Raw genomic sequence first — 19,229 nt, 5'->3', positions numbered from 1 at the left:
TCTTATTGAAATCATTTGGCCATGATTTTTTGTAATTCTTCGCCAAATTTCAAAACCAATTGAAATCCAACCTACTCCAGCGAATACGACACACTCAACAGCAGCGATCAACAGAATAAATTAGCACCTTTGACCTTGGGAAAATCTTCCACCTATTGGAACGTTAAAATCAAAATTATAAGATCACGTTTTTTTTCAGAGAGAAGGTTAGTGAGAGGAGAAAACTGGATTTCTTTTCTGATGATCGTTGAATGTTGATTTCACAGTTTTCTGCAAGCAGTCGGAAAATTTCAAAACTGTGCGATAGTATAGGTAGGTATTAGTTCTAGGCCTCTATCATGTACTTATCAAAAAGTTTTCAGATTGAAATTATGATGAATATAGTCTCTGTGTTTTGCCATTTATGTAACCTTACCGGGAAAATTATTCACACTGATTCGTGCAATGCGCTTATCGCAACGGACAGACGTCAGTAAATCAGTTATCGCTCATACTTTATTTGTCAACCTTACAAAATAGATGTTTTGAATTACACCTATATTAATAACATGTAGGAAAAATTCTTTAAACATGTCCCATCAGTTACCGCGAAATTATGTGAATTTAATCGTTCGTTTAAAAATAATATGGTTACCTACACACCTATGCGAATCACATACCAATCTCATTTGAATCAGATACCTATCTATCTATCTATAGACATCTTTGAATTTTGAATTATCTACATTCAAAATAAACACGTGGTGAATTTCTGCGCTCGTTTTATCCAGTTATAGTGTTCTGTATCAAGGTAAGTGATATGTTATTAATTTGCTTTCAAGTAAAACCTACATGTTTACCTACCTATCGAATAATTTTTCTTCAGATGAATTCAGAGTGATACTTGTGATAAGTTGTTTGTAATTTTCTTGAAGGGGACGTTGGGAGCTCCAGATGAAGTGCAATCGAATAACCAAGGTCATATTCGTGTTTAGCACATCCGAAAACATAACAGTTGATATACTACACGTTCATGTTTTTTTTTTTTGAAATTGGGACCCAAATTTGAGATAGGTAAATCCCCCTCCTCTCCGTTGAAAGTGCCAGTTTTGAAAACAGTAGGTGTAGATACATATTTTGAAATGGTGTAAAAAGTTACACCTATAGGTAGCTATGATAATTTTCACGTAATTTTCAATTATATGTAGTTCGCACCTACGGTGTCATTTTAAAAGTCCATTTTCCAATTTGAAAGGTCGACTTTGAACTTTTGAAAACTTTTATGAGCTTTCATGAACATTTTTGAATCGAATTTGGATACCATTTTGACCTGTGAATTTATTTTCAAGTCAATATGTTTTCAGCCTATAGCGGAAAAGTTATAAGCCTCCAGAGTGGACTACTTCGGGAAATTGCACAAGCAAAAGAAATCCTCTCCACTGGACCCTCGAAAGGGCTGGGGAGGATTATTAGTGTTTTTTAAAAGTAGTTCAGTGGGTAGGTCATGTGAAAAAAATTCGAACAAAATCGAAAGACATGAGGTCAAAATCTGGGTCGAAAGTAAGAGATGAACCAAAAGTACCTACTCAAATTAAGAGTAATTTTTTCCGGAGAAAAAAGTGACTTTTGCCACTTTTTGGTGTGATGTCACTCATGCAGAACTTGGTCAGCCAAAACCTGGAATTTTTAAGCATGATTATATTGGAATACTGTGAAACCTTTCTAAATTAAACGTCACTTTATCAATATATAAATGTGTTTATTGTGAAGTATTTATGATGTTGAATAACTTGTTCACGTGACTTTCCATCTATCTACTAGAACTGATGAATTTCCGAGGACCATCGATAAGCCAACGTGCTAATATAAGTACTATCGCTGACAAAATATTTTTTAAAACGAATTTTCCGTTATCAATCAGCAAAACCCCGTATCTATCAAAAAAAAAACGCGAATGTAAAATGAAACGCTAATGGTTGATTAAATATGAATCAATAATCACACAAAGTACACATAAATTTCCAATGGTTGTTTAATAAACAGTAGGTTAATGTTATTTTTTCTTATACCTGAGTAGAAATTCAACTTTGAATAGATCAACTCCAGATTTGTGATTATTACCCTCGCGGTAGCACTTTTTTTCGTGATATTTTTAATAAAATTTTCTCAAAATCACAGCTTGTTTTATTGATTTATGTGCTTGTCGAAAAAAATTCAAAGAAACTCGTGAATTGCGAGGAAAAGAAACGAGATCCTAAACTAAAATTGCTTTTTCAAAACTTCCCAGTTTAAGAGTAAAAATTTGTTTTGTTTCACTTACCTACCTACCTATACCTACCTACCAAGCGAGGACTGGGCCGGTTGCAGGCACCTGGCGAATGCACCGAATGGGGTCCTCAAAACTTTATCCCCTCCCCCTTAAGAATCTTGTTCGTCCTATTTTTTCTCACTGTCAGCTTCGGATACTCGAAAGCAAGTGCTGTAATTATTTTGATTTTTGTTTGCGTCTTTTAATTCAATTTCGCAAAAATTAGTCAACCAAACAGGAACAAAACTAAAGTTTTTTTTGGTGAGGAATAAATAGAGTTGTTACTTTCAGCGTTTGACAAAAAATTTGTCATCAGAAAAAAATACAAATTTTTCCGGATGAAATGATGAGGTTTTAAAGTGAAATAAAAGATTGAATGACAATTCTGTCAATTGATATAAGTAATTTTCATAATTTAAGGCTTTTATGAAAGTTTCAATTTATTTATTTATTTATTTTTTTTGTTTAGAAAATATGTAGAAATTGGCCTGGAGCAACACGAAGGCTGAACGAAAATTCGTATTTCAAGAGGTAAAAAAACAATATTTTTCAAGAATTTGTTCACTTTTTAGCTTAAAATTTTAGAATTTGAATGATGGGTTTTTAAAAATATTACTTTTGTAAAAAAATGAAAAGCAAATAGTGCCGAGTAGAATGAGGGCAAAAACTAGTTTCAAGAAGAATACAACAATTTTAAACGTTTGAAATGATGGAAAATTAATGTTCCCTAGAGAGGAGGGAGAGGAGAGATTAAAATTTGTAAACATTTTGATAGTCTAGGAGGTTTTTAGAATTATCTTAAAACATTATACATGTATAGGTACCTAACCTACAACAATCATTACAAAACTTTTTTCATATTGATTTCAGATACCTACTGTTTTTTGAAGAGCATAATCAATCTGTGACTTGGAAAAACGCGAGAACGGACAATGAAATTGACTATGGATACTCATAACCATCCTACCATCAGAAAACTGACTTGATTGAGACACTCTCTGGATTCAGGACGGCGAGTTTTCAGACACTCAGTATGCATCTTTACAGCACATTCTCCTTGATTTGGTTCGTTTACACTGCATCTTTGTTTTTGAAAAGTATAGCTAATGCATCAAGTGATAATCCAACAAAGTATTTTTTGAGAGAATCAGACGAATTGAAATTTAACCACATGGTAGTGTACAGTCTTCGAGATTGGGTGTTTATAGGCGCAGTTAACCGCCTCTATCAGTTGGACTCTAATTTAAAAGTGGTACGTAATTGGACCACGGGTCCAGAGAACGATTGTAAATATTCGTGGAACGTATTCTATACACGAACTGATAATCACAACAAAATGCTGCTATTGGATTACATAAATTCTCAATTATTATTATGCGGAAGCGTTTCTCCCCCCTGTAAAATATATCGCATTGAAGGAACTCCATCAAAAACACTAAAATCTTTGTGTGACATACCTGTTGCTGATGTAGAAATGGCATCAGTGGTAGCATTCATTGCACCTAACTCGAGACATAAATGTTTGTCACGGTCATGGTGGTTTGGTTGCAAGGAGTATGGCACATTACCAGTACTACACGTTGGAATTAAATACATGCATCAGGAACACCAATCAAAAGCATCAGCACTTGCTAGAGCAGACTTGAGAGAAAATACCTTAATCAAGGTTGCTAAAAAAACACTAGAAAATGAATATAAGGAAAATTACATCTCTAGTTATGTACACGGATTCAGTTCGGGATCTTATAATTATTTTTTGACCACTGAAATTAATGCTGCGCAACCCTCCAAGTCTAAATCAAAATTAATGAGGATTAACCTTGATGATGAAAACTATAGTTCATATACAGAAATCTATATTGAATGTCATGATGATAAAGGCACAGAGTATAATTTAGCCAAAGCTGCATTTGTTGGAATGTCTGGTTCTCAGTTGGCAAATTCACTAAACATCAAACTAGAAGATGACGTATTATTTGGGATCTTTGCTAGAAGTGAACAACAAACTATGAATAATGATGACATGAAAAAAGTGGGAAACAAAACTGCACTGTGTATCTATCCATTGAAAACAATTGATAACATGACTCTTGATGGAAAATCACCAGTCAAGGAGCAAGCTACTGCAGTATTCAATACAAGTGTGAAAGCCATCATTGCCACACCTCACCCCAATGGATTTACTGTTGCATTCCTCGGTACAAATGACGGTCATTTAATCCAAATAGGGGTAAAGAATAAATCTACAATGTGTCGGTATGGCAGAATAACTATAGATGAAGGATATGCAATAAATTCGGATCTTCATTTTGACCAAGAGACGGATAATTTATACACACTCACTGAACGTAAATTGACCAAAGTCAAGATTCCTTTTCCTGCTCCATCAATATCTACATTAGAGCCCAGAACAGGACTAACAGGAATCAGCATGAATATTACCATCGAAGGTGACAATTTAGGTTGCACATTTGAAGACATCCAAAATATTTCAGTGGCAGGGAAATTGTGTACTCCCTACAAGCATCTGTATGAATCGCTAAAAAAGATAGTTTGTCTCATCAATATTACATCCAAGGAGCGAAAACCTTATGAAGGTCCAGTTGATATTCATGTCAATGGTTTGTTTGCCAAATCAATACAAAATTTAAAAATTTTTGATCCTATAATTGAGAATATTTTTCCAAAAGAGGGCTCAGTGCATGGTGGCACCGAGCTAACTATTACCGGTCAACATTTCGAAACTGAAGGTCTCATTCGTGTTTCAATCGGTAACATATCATGCGAAGTACTTTATTATACTCAAAGTGTAATCAAGTGTGTTACTCAACCATCGATCATTACAAACGACAAAGTGATTGTAAAATTTGGAAAGTATTATCACCTAACTAATCATTCTTACAAATATACCAATGATACCGATCGTGATAGAAACGGTTACAATCTTGCTCCAAAAGGTATTCCTGCTGGCGGTATCATAATTTCAATACATAATAACATAGGCCAGAATTTTTTAACAATTCAAGAAATGATTTTTCAAGTGAAGTACAATGGCCACACCTATAATGGGTCAAAATGTTTATATATTAATACTGCTTTTTTGATGCGCTGTTTTTCACCTCATATCCAAGAAATTGACAGCAATTCAATAAGTTCGGAAAATCCAAGAACATTCAATTACACGTTGTTAATCAAACACAATGGGACAAATGCTACATCAAGATCCATCCAGGTGAATTCCTCAACGTTTCTTTTGTACCCAAACCCAAAGTTTAATAATTTTTCCATATTTGAATACGCTGAAAAAGTTCGTTTTGAAATCAAGGGACGAAACATAGATAATGCTTGTCAAAAATCAGATTTCAATGTACGGGTAGGGAATGATAATTGCTCAGTAATTACTCTATGTCAAAGCGACCTTGTCTGTGAGATGCAGAAAAAACATCCAACTGTTTTCGCAGCATATGAAAATGTTATTGTCCAGATTGGAAACAATCTAAACTACACAGTGCCCAAAGCAAAACAAGATGATATTCCCAATCAACACCAAATTATTATTCACTATCTCAAAATAGTTGGCCTCAGTGTACTTGTTTTCATAATTTCAGCGTTTGCATGTACCTGTTTCATTTATCGCAGAAATGGAAAATCTGCAAAAAAACAAATGCAAGAACGAATAAACAGGCTAGAATTATGCGTGGCTGCCGAATGCAGAGAGGCCTTTGCCGAACTTCAAACAAAAATGTTGAATTCCGTCTCCGAAAACATCACCAATAACTTACCTTTCCTAGACTATCGTACATTTGTAATGAAAAATGCATTTCCAAACCTAGATGATCATTCTATTATACTCAGTTCAGACCCAACACTACTTTACAACAATGAACCATTACAATTACTTGGAGAATTAATCCACAACAAGACATTCCTATTGATATTCATTCAAACAATGGAAGGTCTCGACAGTTTCTCTATGAATGATAGAATATATTTCGCTTCCATGTTAATGATAGCATTGCAGAATAAGATGGAATATTGCACCGATATCCTGGAGACCTTACTGGCAGATCTGATAAAAAAATACATCCAAGGTAAAACTCACCCCAAACTTTTACTCAGACAAAGTGGAAGCATCGTTGAAAAAATGCTTTCTACCTGGTTCACCTTCTTACTCTATGAATTTTTAACAGAGTTTTCCGGAGAACCATTATTCAAATTATTTAAAGCTATAAAGCAACAAATTTACAAAGGTCCGGTCGATATGATCACCTATGAAGCTCGATATTCTCTAAATGAAGAGAAACTTATTCGACAATGCATTGATTATCATCCTATTACTGTACATGTAAATGTTTCTCATAAAGATGCTTCTATTATTGGGTTTGAATCAGCTGTAGAAATGAAACCTGTCAGCGTACTCGATTGTGATACCATATCCCAAGTAAAAGAGAAGATTTTGGAGACATTATGCCCTAATATAGGTTTCAGTAAACGTCCACAAGCTTCAACATTCAATCTCAAATTATCAACAAGTGCAACAACCAAGTATTCAAATTTACAAGATGATGATACCAGCTCAAAAACAGAAAGGGGATGGAAACAAAAAAATACGTTGCTTCATTACGGAGTTCAAGATGGTGCAAAACTGACTTTAGTGCCTATTGAAAAAACCATGAATCGTCAAACTTCATTCGACAGTGTGACAGGAAAACCCAAGATGTTCAGATTACTTTCATCGAGTTTTGACTCCAGATCTTCATTAATAAGGCGAAAAAACGTCGATGTTGATCACAATAATATCAAAGAATGGCATCTAGTCAAACCTAACACTTTGGATGATGATTCTAAAGATCGAGACGGATTCGATAAAATGGTATCTGAAATTTACCTGACGAGATTATTAGCAACCAAAGGTACATTGCAACATTTTGTTGATGATTTATTCAAAGACATACTCAACCAAGAATCTCAAATTGACTGCTTTCCAATGGCTATCAAGTTCATGTTTGATTTTCTAGATTATCAAGCTTTTTTACACGGTGTCACTGACCCAGAAGTGGTGCACGCATGGAAAAGTAATTGTTTACCTTTACGATTTTGGGTTAATTTAATCAAGAATCCGAATTTCTTATTCGATGTGCACAAATCGGAAATTGTCGACTCTTGTCTCAGCGTAGTAGCTCAAGCTTTTATGGATTCTTTCTCAACTGCTGAACATAATTTAGGAAAGAATTCGCCTACTTCGAAATTATTGTACGCCAAGGATATTCCATTTTATAAGCAGTGGGTTCAAAAGTATTATGCGGGGATTCAATCAATGCCCGCCGTATCTCGAGAAGATATGAATAAAGTGCTGGAAAATGAATCGTTATTGCATGCTAATGATTTTAATACCAATGAGGCAATGCATAAATTGTACAGATATATCGTGAAATATAATGACGAGTTGATGACAGCTTTGAAAAAAGACCAATCTCCTCTGACAAACTCGCTAGCACAAAAGTTAGAAGAGGTGAATAGAGCTATTTCCATAAATAAGAAATCTTAATTTACCTATACCTAGGTATACATAATGGCTCAAAACTAGCTAGCACATATTTGCTTAGGTACATTTAACAAGAGTTGAAAAAGGTTTCACTTTACCAATGTGTACTCTCAGTTTTCTTTTCTCTGTTTCAAGTACATATGTCATATCTTTGTAATCTCTGAAAATGTAAATAAGTAGATAGGTTTACCTAATTTATGCATTTAGTTTCGCTTTACATTTTTATTACCTTGTCTAAAAATACATATTCCCTATGTCACTTATTTGAATAAATTTATTCGATACAGATGATTTATGTATTTCAATTTCAATTTAGGTAAATCCTATAGCTGCATAACAGAAATTTTCTCGACGTCATGACAATGGACTATGGAGTCTTTGAAACCTATGAGCTCGGATCAATAGAGCTGAAATTCGTCCCTTTGAAAGGACTTGTAATCCACAATTTAAAACCAAATTTTTAACCCCAGCAGATTAGTGATAGCGTTATGGTGGAGGAAGGGCGTACAAAATTTATTTGTAGGGAGCCTTGGTTTTCCTCCTGGGTGTCACCAAATTTCTGGGACTTTTTAAAATGTAAGTATGAGAATCCAACATGAAATAGGTATAATGAAGGCAAAATGGCCAAGTGAGTATAAATTGGAAGAGTCGTGCATAATTTCTCATAAAATTTCAAATGGAATAGATTTTTGAAAATGCGAATTTAGGTAAGTACCCTTCATGCAATATAAATGTTATAACGATGAGATCACACGTTTATAATTAGGTATTTTTTCCAACATTTTGTGATCATGGTTTCCTGGAAACTGTTAGCGATGATAATTAAATCCACATAAACAGGAAAAAATGACAAACACTAGTTTAGTCATTCAACTTTCCTGCGAATTATATTTTCAGTGAATTGTGATACGAAATATCCTTCTGAAAAAATTATGACATTTATAGAACTAATATTGATTCGAAAAATGTTTACTACGAAAAATTTATGATTTTATTATTATTAGCCATCCATCTTACTAAGTAATAAAAATCATATTTTCAGTTAAAAATGTCTAATTCAAATTTCAGAATCGTCACACTTAGGTATTCAAAATCAAACTATTGAGACACTTTCTTTCCTTTTTGCATTTAAATACCTACTGCAGTAAAAGTATGCACATGCTTTTTTTCACATTTAAAAGAGACTTTTGAGCTGTTAAATGATAAAGTCGATTCATCAAATCGATAAAGACCATTTTTGACCAGATCTGAGGCCTCCACCAAAAGTTGAATTTTCTACAGCAATCTCAAAAATCGCTTCAGAAGAAGATGTAGATAGGCAATAGCTGCTTCAGCAGTTGAAAATTTGAGTCTGTCATAAGCTGAAAATTGTATTTTTTTAGAAGTTGAAAACCTCAAATTTTGCAGGAGATTATAATTTCCAGTTATCTACCTATTGGGCTCGAGAATCGTCAGTTTTTCTGAAGGCTCCCTAGATAGGTTTAAAAACGGTGACAATCAGTTGAGTAGATCAACCCTAGAAGGTTGAGTTGAAGAACGTGATTTTGGAATCGGGTCAAAATGTCAAGTTCTCAAGTTGTTAAAAAAATACATTTTTCAACTCATCACATTGAATTTGGGATTCACTTACCCTCGTCGATTGAGAATGTTCAACTAATGGTAACTTCCGAAATTGATTACATTATAGTTTTCTGCGAGGATTTGAAATACCTAGGTCGTGAAAAGTCACTTCGTAGAAGAGTCTAAAATCGAGAAAAAAGTAATCGAAGTTTTTCCAACTTTCATGGGATTCTGAGTGTAGACCAGAATTGGACAAACTCTTTTTTAAAAATCAATCAATCACTCTTCAGTCGATTCAACTCATTACGAAGAGAGTTTCAACTCAACTCAAAACTTTTTAAAAAACAGAATCGAATTCTGAATCCATGACTGTTTTTAAAGAGTTCGATTCTTTTACAACTCTTTTCTGTCCAATTTTTAGAAATTATTCAGCAATGTAATTTCACCTCGTATGTACTTGTGAAGCATCCTTCAAAACAGAGTGACCGAATACGAAAATAAATTCAAACCACTTTAACGTTTTATACAGGGTGTCGGGTGAGTGGATGTGAAAACTTCAGATTTGAATATAACCGGGCACGACTTGAAAAAAACGTTACCTATATGGACAAGTTGCCTATCTTTAAAACTTAAGGGGCAACCGAGCTTTCAAAAAAAAATTGCGAAAAACGTAAGTATTTTTGACTTCAGGAATGGGTAATACTTTGGAAAATAAACAAATTTTGTCATTATGAATTTTTGCCTAACTTGAAATTGAAGAGGCCTGAAATATGTGTTTCTTTAAAAAATATTTTCCTTTAAAATATTTTTGACCCCTTTAATTTCAAAGTTGGGCAACAATTTATAATGACAAAATTTGTATATTTTCCAAAGTACAACCCATTTCCAAAGTCAAAAGTACGTTTTTCGTAATTTTTTTTTCAAAGCTCGACTGTCCCTTAAATTTTAAAGATAGGCAACTTGTCCATTTAACGTATTTTTCAAGTCGTACCCGGTTATATCCAAATCTGAAATTGCCACATCCACTCACTAGACACCCTGTATAAGGTGTTCAAAGGACCCCGAGAAGGAAAATTTTATGGTTCAAAATATAGATAGTATTTCATTTTTTTTTTTTTTTTTTTTTTTTAGCAACTTGTACTGTTGGCAAGGAAAAATTTTCACTAATAATTCTGAAAATCTTGTGGTTTCTAAACTTTCAACTGAAACGACGATGTCTACGGGTCATTCCACGTCAATTGGACCAAGAAGTGGTAGGTGGGTTCGGCGATTTTTTTGAAATTTTTCCTGTGGAAAGACCTTCCCAAGGGATGACCAATGGCGCAAATCGCAGCCCTCTAGCTCATTTTTAACGGCAGCCAGGGGGTGTCAAAGTTTTCAGTGAACCTAAAATATCATCCATTTCAGCAGTGGATTGCTCGATAACCGCGATACGTACAAAAATGGAACTTTTCCCCATAGTTAGAGGTTTTAAAAGGCTTTTTGATGATATCATAAAAATCAGTGTTGCCACTGTTTTTCGTACAAAAAATTAGCTCAAAAAGTTTCAAAACGTAATTTTCATATCGTTCCGACTCTCAAAAATTCTGAAAAAAATATATTATGGACAACTGTTCCTGCTGAACAACATATTAAAAAATTGGGATGGTAACTTGTAACAAAGTCGATTTAAAAAAATTTAAACTTTGCAAAAAAATGCGATTTTTTGATTTAAAACATGAAAAAAAGTTTTGATTGGTAAAGTTGACCCATTTGACCCCTATTTTCACGTATCTGTTGAAAAAGTTGAAAAAACCCCTTTCACTCAATAAAATGAACTCAATCACAAAAAAATCAAAATTTGAAAAAATTCAATTTTCAATTTCAAACATCAAAAAAAGCTTAAATTTATTCAGTTGTCTTATTTTGACCACTTTCTGACGTATTTCATGAAAAAGTTGATAAAAATCTCACTCACAGCAAAAAAATGAAATTTGCTTTTTTTTGAATTTTTTTGAATTTTTATTTTTTTGTGATGAGTTAATTTCACCGAGTGAAGGGGTTTTTTCAACTTTCTCAACAGATACGTAAAAATAGAGGTCAAATGGGTCAACTTTACCAATCAAAACTTTTTTCATGTTTTAAATCAAAAAATCGCATTTCTTCGCAAAGTTTAAATTTTTTTAAATCGACTTTGTTACAAGTTACCATCCCAATTTTTTAATATGTTGTTCAGCATGAACAGTTGTTCATAATATATTTTTTTCAGAATTTTTGAGAGTCGGAACGATATGAAAATTACGTTTTGAAACTTTTTGAGCTAATTTTTTGTACGAAAAAAAGTGGCAACACTGATTTTTATGATATCACCGAAAAGCGTTTTAAAATCCCTAACTATAGGCAAAAGTTCCATTTTGGTAGGTATCGCGGTTATCGAGCAATCCACTGCTGAAATGGATGATATTTTAGGTTCACTGAAAACTTTGACACCCCCTGGCTGCCGTTAAAAATGAGCTAGAGGGCTGCGATTTGCGCCATTGATCATCCCTTGGGAAGGTCTTTCCACAGGAAAACTTTCAAAAAAATCGCCGAACGCACCTACCACTTCTTGGTCCAATTGACGTGGAATGACCCCATCAGGCTTTTCACTTCAAATTCCAAAATGTAATCAAATAATTTTCAAAATTTTAACGTTTCTGCTCTGTACACGAATTTTTGTTTTATCCATAATATAAATTTTTTTCCGATTTAAAAACAAAAAAATTTTCCTTTCTGCCAAGAATTTTTAAAAATTTCAATTTTTCACTCATTTTCTGATTACCATTAGATGATATTTTTTGAAAGTGGACACTTGTGATATGAGGAGGTGGATAGCAAAACGCAATAACTCCAAAATTACGAAAATTGAGTTTGATATCTATCCTTATGTAAAATTCAACGGCGAATCCATTCCCGGTGTCAGATTTTGTCCATCAGTTGAATATCATAGCGCAATCGAGGAAAACAAGTCTGATTTTAGAGCTAAATGCACTGAAAAATGAGATTTTGTTTGCAAAACGCAATAACTCCACTACTTTTTATACATTTCAGTTGCGCAGATGTGGTAACACTGTTTTTTTTCATCGGGTGGGTACTGAAAATCGTTGGGTAAGAGTTACTTAAAAAAATGGTGCTTTCGTTGCCACTCTCTGAATGCCATATCACACACAGGAATTGTTTGAATTTCACATTCCAGTTTTTTAATTGTTTTTTATCGAAAATTCTCGATTAAACATCAATTTTTTCAAATAAAAAATACGTTTTTTTTGCAGAAAAACACCAAAAAAAAATTTTGCGTTCAAAACGCAATAACTTTTTTTTCTTTTCCTCACTGTGCTTACCCAGGTGACCGAAATTTTGAAATTGAGTGGAAATTTTATTTGTGGCACCTTCCCCTTTCATTTGACACCAATTTCGGAACTCGACCCCCCACCCTTCCCCTCCTGACAATTTTTCCTAATTTCCCAAAAAAACCAAAAATGGAGTTATTGCGTTTTGCTATCCACCTCCTCATATGACCCCAAGTGAGATGTCGAAGTTGTTAGAAAAAAGGAACGAAATGTTGCGTTTAAATTTTTCTTCATTGAGTTCTAAAAAAATTTCAAAGGAAGAAAACAGAAAAAATTTTCAAGTGATGGATGAAATTTTATACTTAGCAGCTTGACCTTTTATTCCCTCCTACAACTCCAAATTTGGCTTTGGAAATGAACATTATATTTTAAGGAAATTGAAAAAATTCTCAATTTCTAAGTTGATTGATGAATTGCATTCAATTTTTTTTTCAAAAATAATAGCACAATTTTTCAGTCCAATTTCGCGATTGAAAATTTCCTGGAATATATTTTCTGTATTAAGTACTTTCGTATAAGACCAAAAGCGATAATGCATATGAATATGGAAAGAGGGGTGAACGGTGTGGAAAAGAGTTTGATCAAACTCTTTGAAAAAAGACAGCGATTCAATGACGACCTCTTTAACTCATTTTTGAAAAGAATCAAACGAAGAGTAACTCTTAGCTAGAGTTGAAAAATGCCCAACCTCTGTCTAGACGAACCAAAATTTCAATGTACTGAAATCTGTTTTGCAAATGTTGAAGAATTCAAAAAAAAAAAAAAAAACAAAACAAATTCGAGTCATGTGCGAGACAAAAAAATCAAAATTTTTCCTAATTGAGTTGGAAATCTGAAATTTAATAGATATTGTAATACCTGTACTACCTGCCTAATTTTTGATCTCTCAAATCGAATTCGGAATCGATTAGAAGCAATTTCGAGGTGGCATTTAAGCAGTTCTGAAGTCCTTAGCAGTCCAGCTGATTTTTTGAAAAAACTCGACAGTTCAAATAAAATTTTATCCAAACTAGTCAGAAATTTGAAATTCTGTGTGTACCACATTTTTAACCTAGCAGATCAATAGAACGTGGCTAAGATTCGTTACCGAACGGTCCAGCTTCAACATATTTTTGGAAATACTTACACACAGGTTTTCTCAAAAAATTCCAAAATTCAAAATATGTATCTACATCTAAAATAAATTTTGCCTCATATGTAGGTATATGCCTATATGGACACGAACGGTTCAAGTTGAAGACCCATTCGACAAACAGAGTATTTTCAAGCAGTTTTAGAGCTCCCAGTAACATTTTAAAAACTTCAGTTCTTCAAAAAAAAATAAAAAATAAAAAAATAATGGCGTCCAAATTGGCTGAAAATGATTTTGAAACAATTGTGGATAATAAATCGGATTTGTTCTCAAATAATACAGTAAGTACCATTTGTGTTCATAAAATTGGATTACATTTTTTTTTTAGGTTTTCGATTTACTATTAGGCTATGTTTAATTTCGAGTTGAAATTTCCCCCCAAAAAATTGAAAGTTGCGAAATATCCTATTTTTTTATTTCGGCCTTGAGAGTTATTTCTTTCTACACACCAAGCTCATGAACCATGACTTTACCACTGATTGATCTAAGTAATCTCTTACATGGGTCTATTCACTTATGAGTAGAAATACAATGCTACCTACGTATACTGTAATCCAGTTCCAGAAAGTCTTTTTGCGACATTTATTCAATAATTTTTCAATTAAATAAGATGAACAACTCGCGGAAAATTTATAAGTAGGTTTATTGTGTTGTAGGTTCATATTATTATCGTTACAATTTTTTTCTTAATACTTGAGTTTTTTAAATTTATGTGTAAAATAAATATTTTTTGAACTTGGAGTTTATTTGATGGATTTTAGCTTTTAAAAATTAATGAGAACAGGCCAGCATGTTACATGGAGTTTATTTTTTGAAAAATATGTAGGTATACTAAACCTAGATTATTCTTCTCTCTCACTTTAGGAATTCTGCACTTAAGACTTGAGCAGCTCTGCTACATATTATCACGTCTCTTCTACAAAATATGTACTCTTTGATTGTAACAATTGATATTTTCGCTTTCAAAAAAAAAAAAAAAAAAAAAAAAAGTAGGTATAAGTTCACTTGACAATACACCATACGCCAACACTATTGAGCACATTCATTACTATGCTCGCAACGATTTGTGCTCTGGCACCATCCACATCCATATTTTTCCGTCAAAGTCGAACACGTTTCATTGCTTTTGGCCATTTCATTACATTTATAAATGACTACATGTATGTCTAACGGATTATCAAGAGATTTCGAACCACCCCAAATAACAGCAAGAGGAACAGTCACATTGGGTGCGGAATGAGTATAAGAGAATTTCATCTGTTCGCAGTAGATAGTGTCACCAATTAGATCAGCGTTCAAGCTAGTAACTTTTCCTTCGATATTATACTGACACAGGAATCTGGTCTGCACAATGAATTGGCCAATCATGCGGACCTTGAATCGAATACTTTTCTTGGTATCAGCATGAATAAGAATCTCTGATGATCCACCCAACGTTTCAATAATGGTGGGGCAGAAAGCGGGTCCACTGCGATAACTAGGTCCTCCATGGTTTACACCTGTTACCAAGATATCGTATCGGCAATTTTCGGATGTATCATAAGTGCACCTGTTCCCATCGACGCACCAATCACAGGGAGACGGAGATGTTACACACGTTGTACACGAGGAATAAGCATTGCAGTCGAAAAATGTCACATTTGCTAGTCCAAATTTTGATATCGAACTGTTGGTGGCAGTGACTGATAATTCAGCCGTGTAATTATACTCGCCTTTGGCTAAAAATGGCAACGAATCAGTGCTCGGCGTAGCACAACTTATAGTAGAATTTAATCGAGTGGCGTTCGTAAGTATATCTTTTCCTTGAATGCCAAAAACACACACGAACTGGGTGTCAGATTCGGGGAAATTCTCCATCGTTAAACTCACAAGTTTTCTTTCACTTCTTGACAACTGTTTCGGATTCACGTCCGCAATTCGAGTATTGGAAAAATCTACTGGTTTGTTGGGAACAGTATTGTTGCATTGGTTACTAATCTGGCACTGATTTGAACTCTGACACCATCCACATTCGTATTTTTTCTCCAAAGAGGAACACGCGTTTTCACTTTTAGCCATTTCGTTACACTTATAAATGACTACGTGTATGTTTGATGGATTATCTAGAGGTTTCGAACCACCCCAAATAACAGCGAGAGTAGCTGTCACATTAGGTGCGGAATGATTGTAGGAGAATTCCGTCGAATCGCAATACATCGTCTCGGCAAGTAACTGAGCATTTAAGGTTCTGAGACGTCCTTCAACGTTGTACTTACACAGGAATCGGGTCTGTACAATGAATTGGGCAATGGTGCGGACCTTGACTCGAATACTTTTCCTGGTACCAGCATGGACGAGAATATCTGATGATCCGTCCAGGGTTTCAGTTATGGCGGGGCAGAAAGAGGGTCCACTGCGATAACTAGGTCCTCCGTGGTTTACACCTGTTACCAAGATATCGTTTCGGCAGTTCTCGGATGTATCGTGAGTGCACCTGTGTCCATCGATGCACCAGTCACAGGGTGAGGAGGATGTTACACAAGTTGTACAGGATGTGTAGGTATTGCAGTCGGAAGATGATGAATTTGTTTCATCAAGTTTTGTAACGTTAGATGAAGTTAGCTGAATGGATGACTGGATGTTTTGAGATAGCAAGAACAACGTGTATATCCACCAGATGGGTACCAATGTTATGTGAGAATTCATTTCAGCTGAATTTCAGAAGTTTACCATTAGGTGAGAGCAATCTGTAACAAAAAGGAGGTCAAAAAACTTGTCATCGTCATTTCATATTTTTAAATCCGGTAATGGTTTTTACGAAATGCATTTCATATTTCAAAATGAGTCTTTACAATGATCTGATTCATCAATTTCTGTTGGAAAAAAGGAAAAGTGGTGTCTTTAAGTATTTCAGGGAAACCGCCATGGGGTGTATGCAACTAATGTTGAGTTGTGTATGAATGTTTGCCGAGTATCAAAATCGTCCAGGTTAATTTATGCTCACATCTCCACCAATAATTAAATTTTTTTTATGCATCGAAGTTTTTATCAAAAATCGATGTATAAATTGATTTTGGCCCCTTAGAATTTGCCACTCGCTCAGACAAAAATAACTTTCCAGTAGGTAAATCCTAACGAGATATTTTGAGTAAAATTTTTCAAACCAATGAACAGCATCGCGGGCTTAAAATGTCAAATTGACCAGGGCTGGAATTCTGTAGTTCAACAAGTGGAAGTTAATTTTTGTGGTCTAAATTCTAGAAGCTCCTGTGACCGAATTTTCAGATCACTACATGACCCCCAACTCCTCCAAAAAAGGAGTAAAATCACAAATTCTGTTGAAAATCTCTAGATACATCATTGACAGTTATGAACCGATTTCATCAACTGAGGGGTATAAGTATACACCATTAGCAAAGGAAAATTCCGAATTTACGAGTTGAATGAAACCAAACTAAATTGAAAGCGAAAGTCCCAAAAACCCTCGTAACAAAAATTTCAGGTTCTGAAGTTAATTTTTGGATTTTTGACGAATTTTTGAAAATTTACAAAATTCAAAAGAACAGTTTGAAGGACATTTTTAAATATTTTTCACGAAATATAAATTATTTTGAAGAACAAGAACCAATATGAGTGATTACTTCAATTTAACTCTCACACATCAACAAAATACGTACTAGTTTGACACCATTGTAAAGCCTCCATGCAGCGATTTCTTAAATTTTTTCCAGAAATTTCAAATCGTTCTGGAGGGGCAAAAAGTGAACTTCAGAACGTATAACTTTGGTCTGTGTTTATTGGGCACCTTTCTCAACCGTTTTGTGCTAGTACCGAAAAATCCCAAGAGTATTCCAAGAGTTTCAGTTCAAAATTGAATTTTTGACCATTTTTTATTTTCCAGAAAAAGTTAAAAAATCAAATTTTTCACATAACGAGCGAATTTTTTGATAAGGTATGAGTATCTTTGAGTGTCTTTACATATAGATCGGAGTTGAGAACAAATTGCAATTTGAACTTTTTAACGCCTCCACAGTGATTTGAAATTCCTGAAGAAATTTGAGAACTTGCTGGATAAAAAGTCGCTCGTTACGTAACTTCCTCAAGATATTTTTTTTTCACTTTATTTGGATTTTACAAATTGGTCAGAAATTCACTCATGAACTTGCACTCCTGGAATTTCGCAGTCACTATCTAAAACGGTCTCTTTAAAATAGCTTTTTTGAGTTTTTAAAATGTTCAAAAATGAACTTTGGAACCTGGAATTCTGATTGCGGGAAACTTACGAGTAGGACTTGCTTTATAGACCTAGATCAGTTTCGTTCAAATCGGAGAGCATGAGTTCAAAATGTTCCCTAGTAAGAGTCATTCTTTTAAATTTTTTTCAAGTTATCTTCCGATCTAAATGCACATTTTTAGTTTTTCAATTGCACTTTAGATAGCTACCTTCAGAAATGCAATCACATAAGAAAGTACAACCTTTTGAGTTGAACAAAACCAATATGGTACCTTAGAGATCACGAAATCATGTAAACAAATTTTGATGGCACCAATCTGGTCGAAAAAAACTTTTTTCTCTACTTCGAGATATTGAATAAGATTAAGTGCATATGAAAAATATTATTTCACAAAATTCTCAACAGTTCAAAATATATTTTTAAAAAAACAAAAAAAAATACTGCAAAAGGATGAAGAAGAATTATAGAAATTACTCGTACATATAATAAAATGAAAGTTCTTTAGATAGGTACTTACTTATCTATTTTGCTGTTTGCTTATCAGGTTGTCTATTTACGTAAGATCAATTTACCTATTACAAGGGGAAAAAACACTCACCGAATTAAAAACGCTCGAACTGTTAACGAAAATGTGCAATTTTTTCACTCATGGGTAAAACATTTATGTATGTACTTGAGGTAGAGATACTTAGGTACCCAATTAAATTGGAGCCTACAAAATGTGATACGAAGCACTTTTTGCAAAGTAAAGTAAAATACTACTGGCAATGTATCCAAGAACTACTAATTAGGCAGGTACCGTTACCATGAATAACAATTTTTTTTAAAAATAAAAAAGCAATATAATCGACAGTGTGATAACCTTTTACCAATTGCCCAATACAAGTTTGTCTTATCGGCTTGCTGCAAGCCAGAAAAAAATCAAACAATAATTAGCTGATTGGTAAAGGTAATAAGCTCTGTTGGGCTCTCGATATTAAGTATTGTTATCAATTTTAAAAATTAATGATTTTCGCTGAACACGAAAAAATTTGTTCATCTAATCGTCATAGAAAATAGATGAGTACATTTTTTCCTTGGTAAAAAATTGTGGGTACCTATTTTTTAGAGTCGTAAATATGTG

The 19,229-nt window shown here is 33.9% G+C and overlaps 2 protein-coding genes across 4 annotated transcripts; one reads left to right on the top strand and one right to left on the bottom strand.

Annotated features, from left to right (window-relative positions):
- The first annotated feature begins 466 nt into the window (after positions 1 to 466).
- LOC135840441 (plexin-A4-like) lies at positions 467 to 8,123 on the top strand. Of its 2 annotated transcripts, XM_065356982.1 has the most exons (3): positions 467 to 790; positions 2,757 to 2,818; positions 3,158 to 8,123. In XM_065356982.1, exon 3 carries the CDS (start codon positions 3,321 to 3,323, stop codon positions 7,833 to 7,835), a length of 4,515 nt encoding a protein of 1,504 aa, XP_065213054.1. In that variant the 5' UTR covers positions 467 to 790; positions 2,757 to 2,818; positions 3,158 to 3,320; the 3' UTR covers positions 7,836 to 8,123. The 2 variants fall into 2 exon arrangements, with proteins under 2 accessions (XP_065213054.1, XP_065213056.1); XM_065356984.1 differs by lacking the exon at positions 2,757 to 2,818.
- A 6,393-nt stretch (positions 8,124 to 14,516) lies between these two features.
- Positions 14,517 to 18,928, bottom strand: LOC135840153 (plexin-A4-like). 2 transcript variants are annotated; one of them, XM_065356528.1, is made up of 2 exons: positions 18,624 to 18,928; positions 14,517 to 16,618 (listed from the first exon to the last, which is right to left on the bottom strand). In XM_065356528.1, the coding sequence occupies exon 2, from the start codon at positions 16,575 to 16,577 to the stop codon at positions 14,922 to 14,924; it is 1,656 nt and encodes a 551-aa protein (XP_065212600.1). In that variant the 5' UTR covers positions 16,578 to 16,618; positions 18,624 to 18,928; the 3' UTR covers positions 14,517 to 14,921. The 2 variants fall into 2 exon arrangements, with proteins under 2 accessions (XP_065212600.1, XP_065212601.1); XM_065356529.1 differs by having other exon boundaries at positions 18,705 to 18,928.
- Positions 18,929 to 19,229: the final 301 nt, after the last annotated feature.

This window comes from Planococcus citri, chromosome 3 (genome assembly GCF_950023065.1).
Source record: "Planococcus citri chromosome 3, ihPlaCitr1.1, whole genome shotgun sequence".
Lineage (NCBI taxonomy): Eukaryota > Metazoa > Arthropoda > Insecta > Hemiptera > Pseudococcidae > Planococcus > Planococcus citri.
Note: the sequence above shows the minus strand (reverse complement) of the source record. Positions and strands in the feature narration are given on the sequence as shown.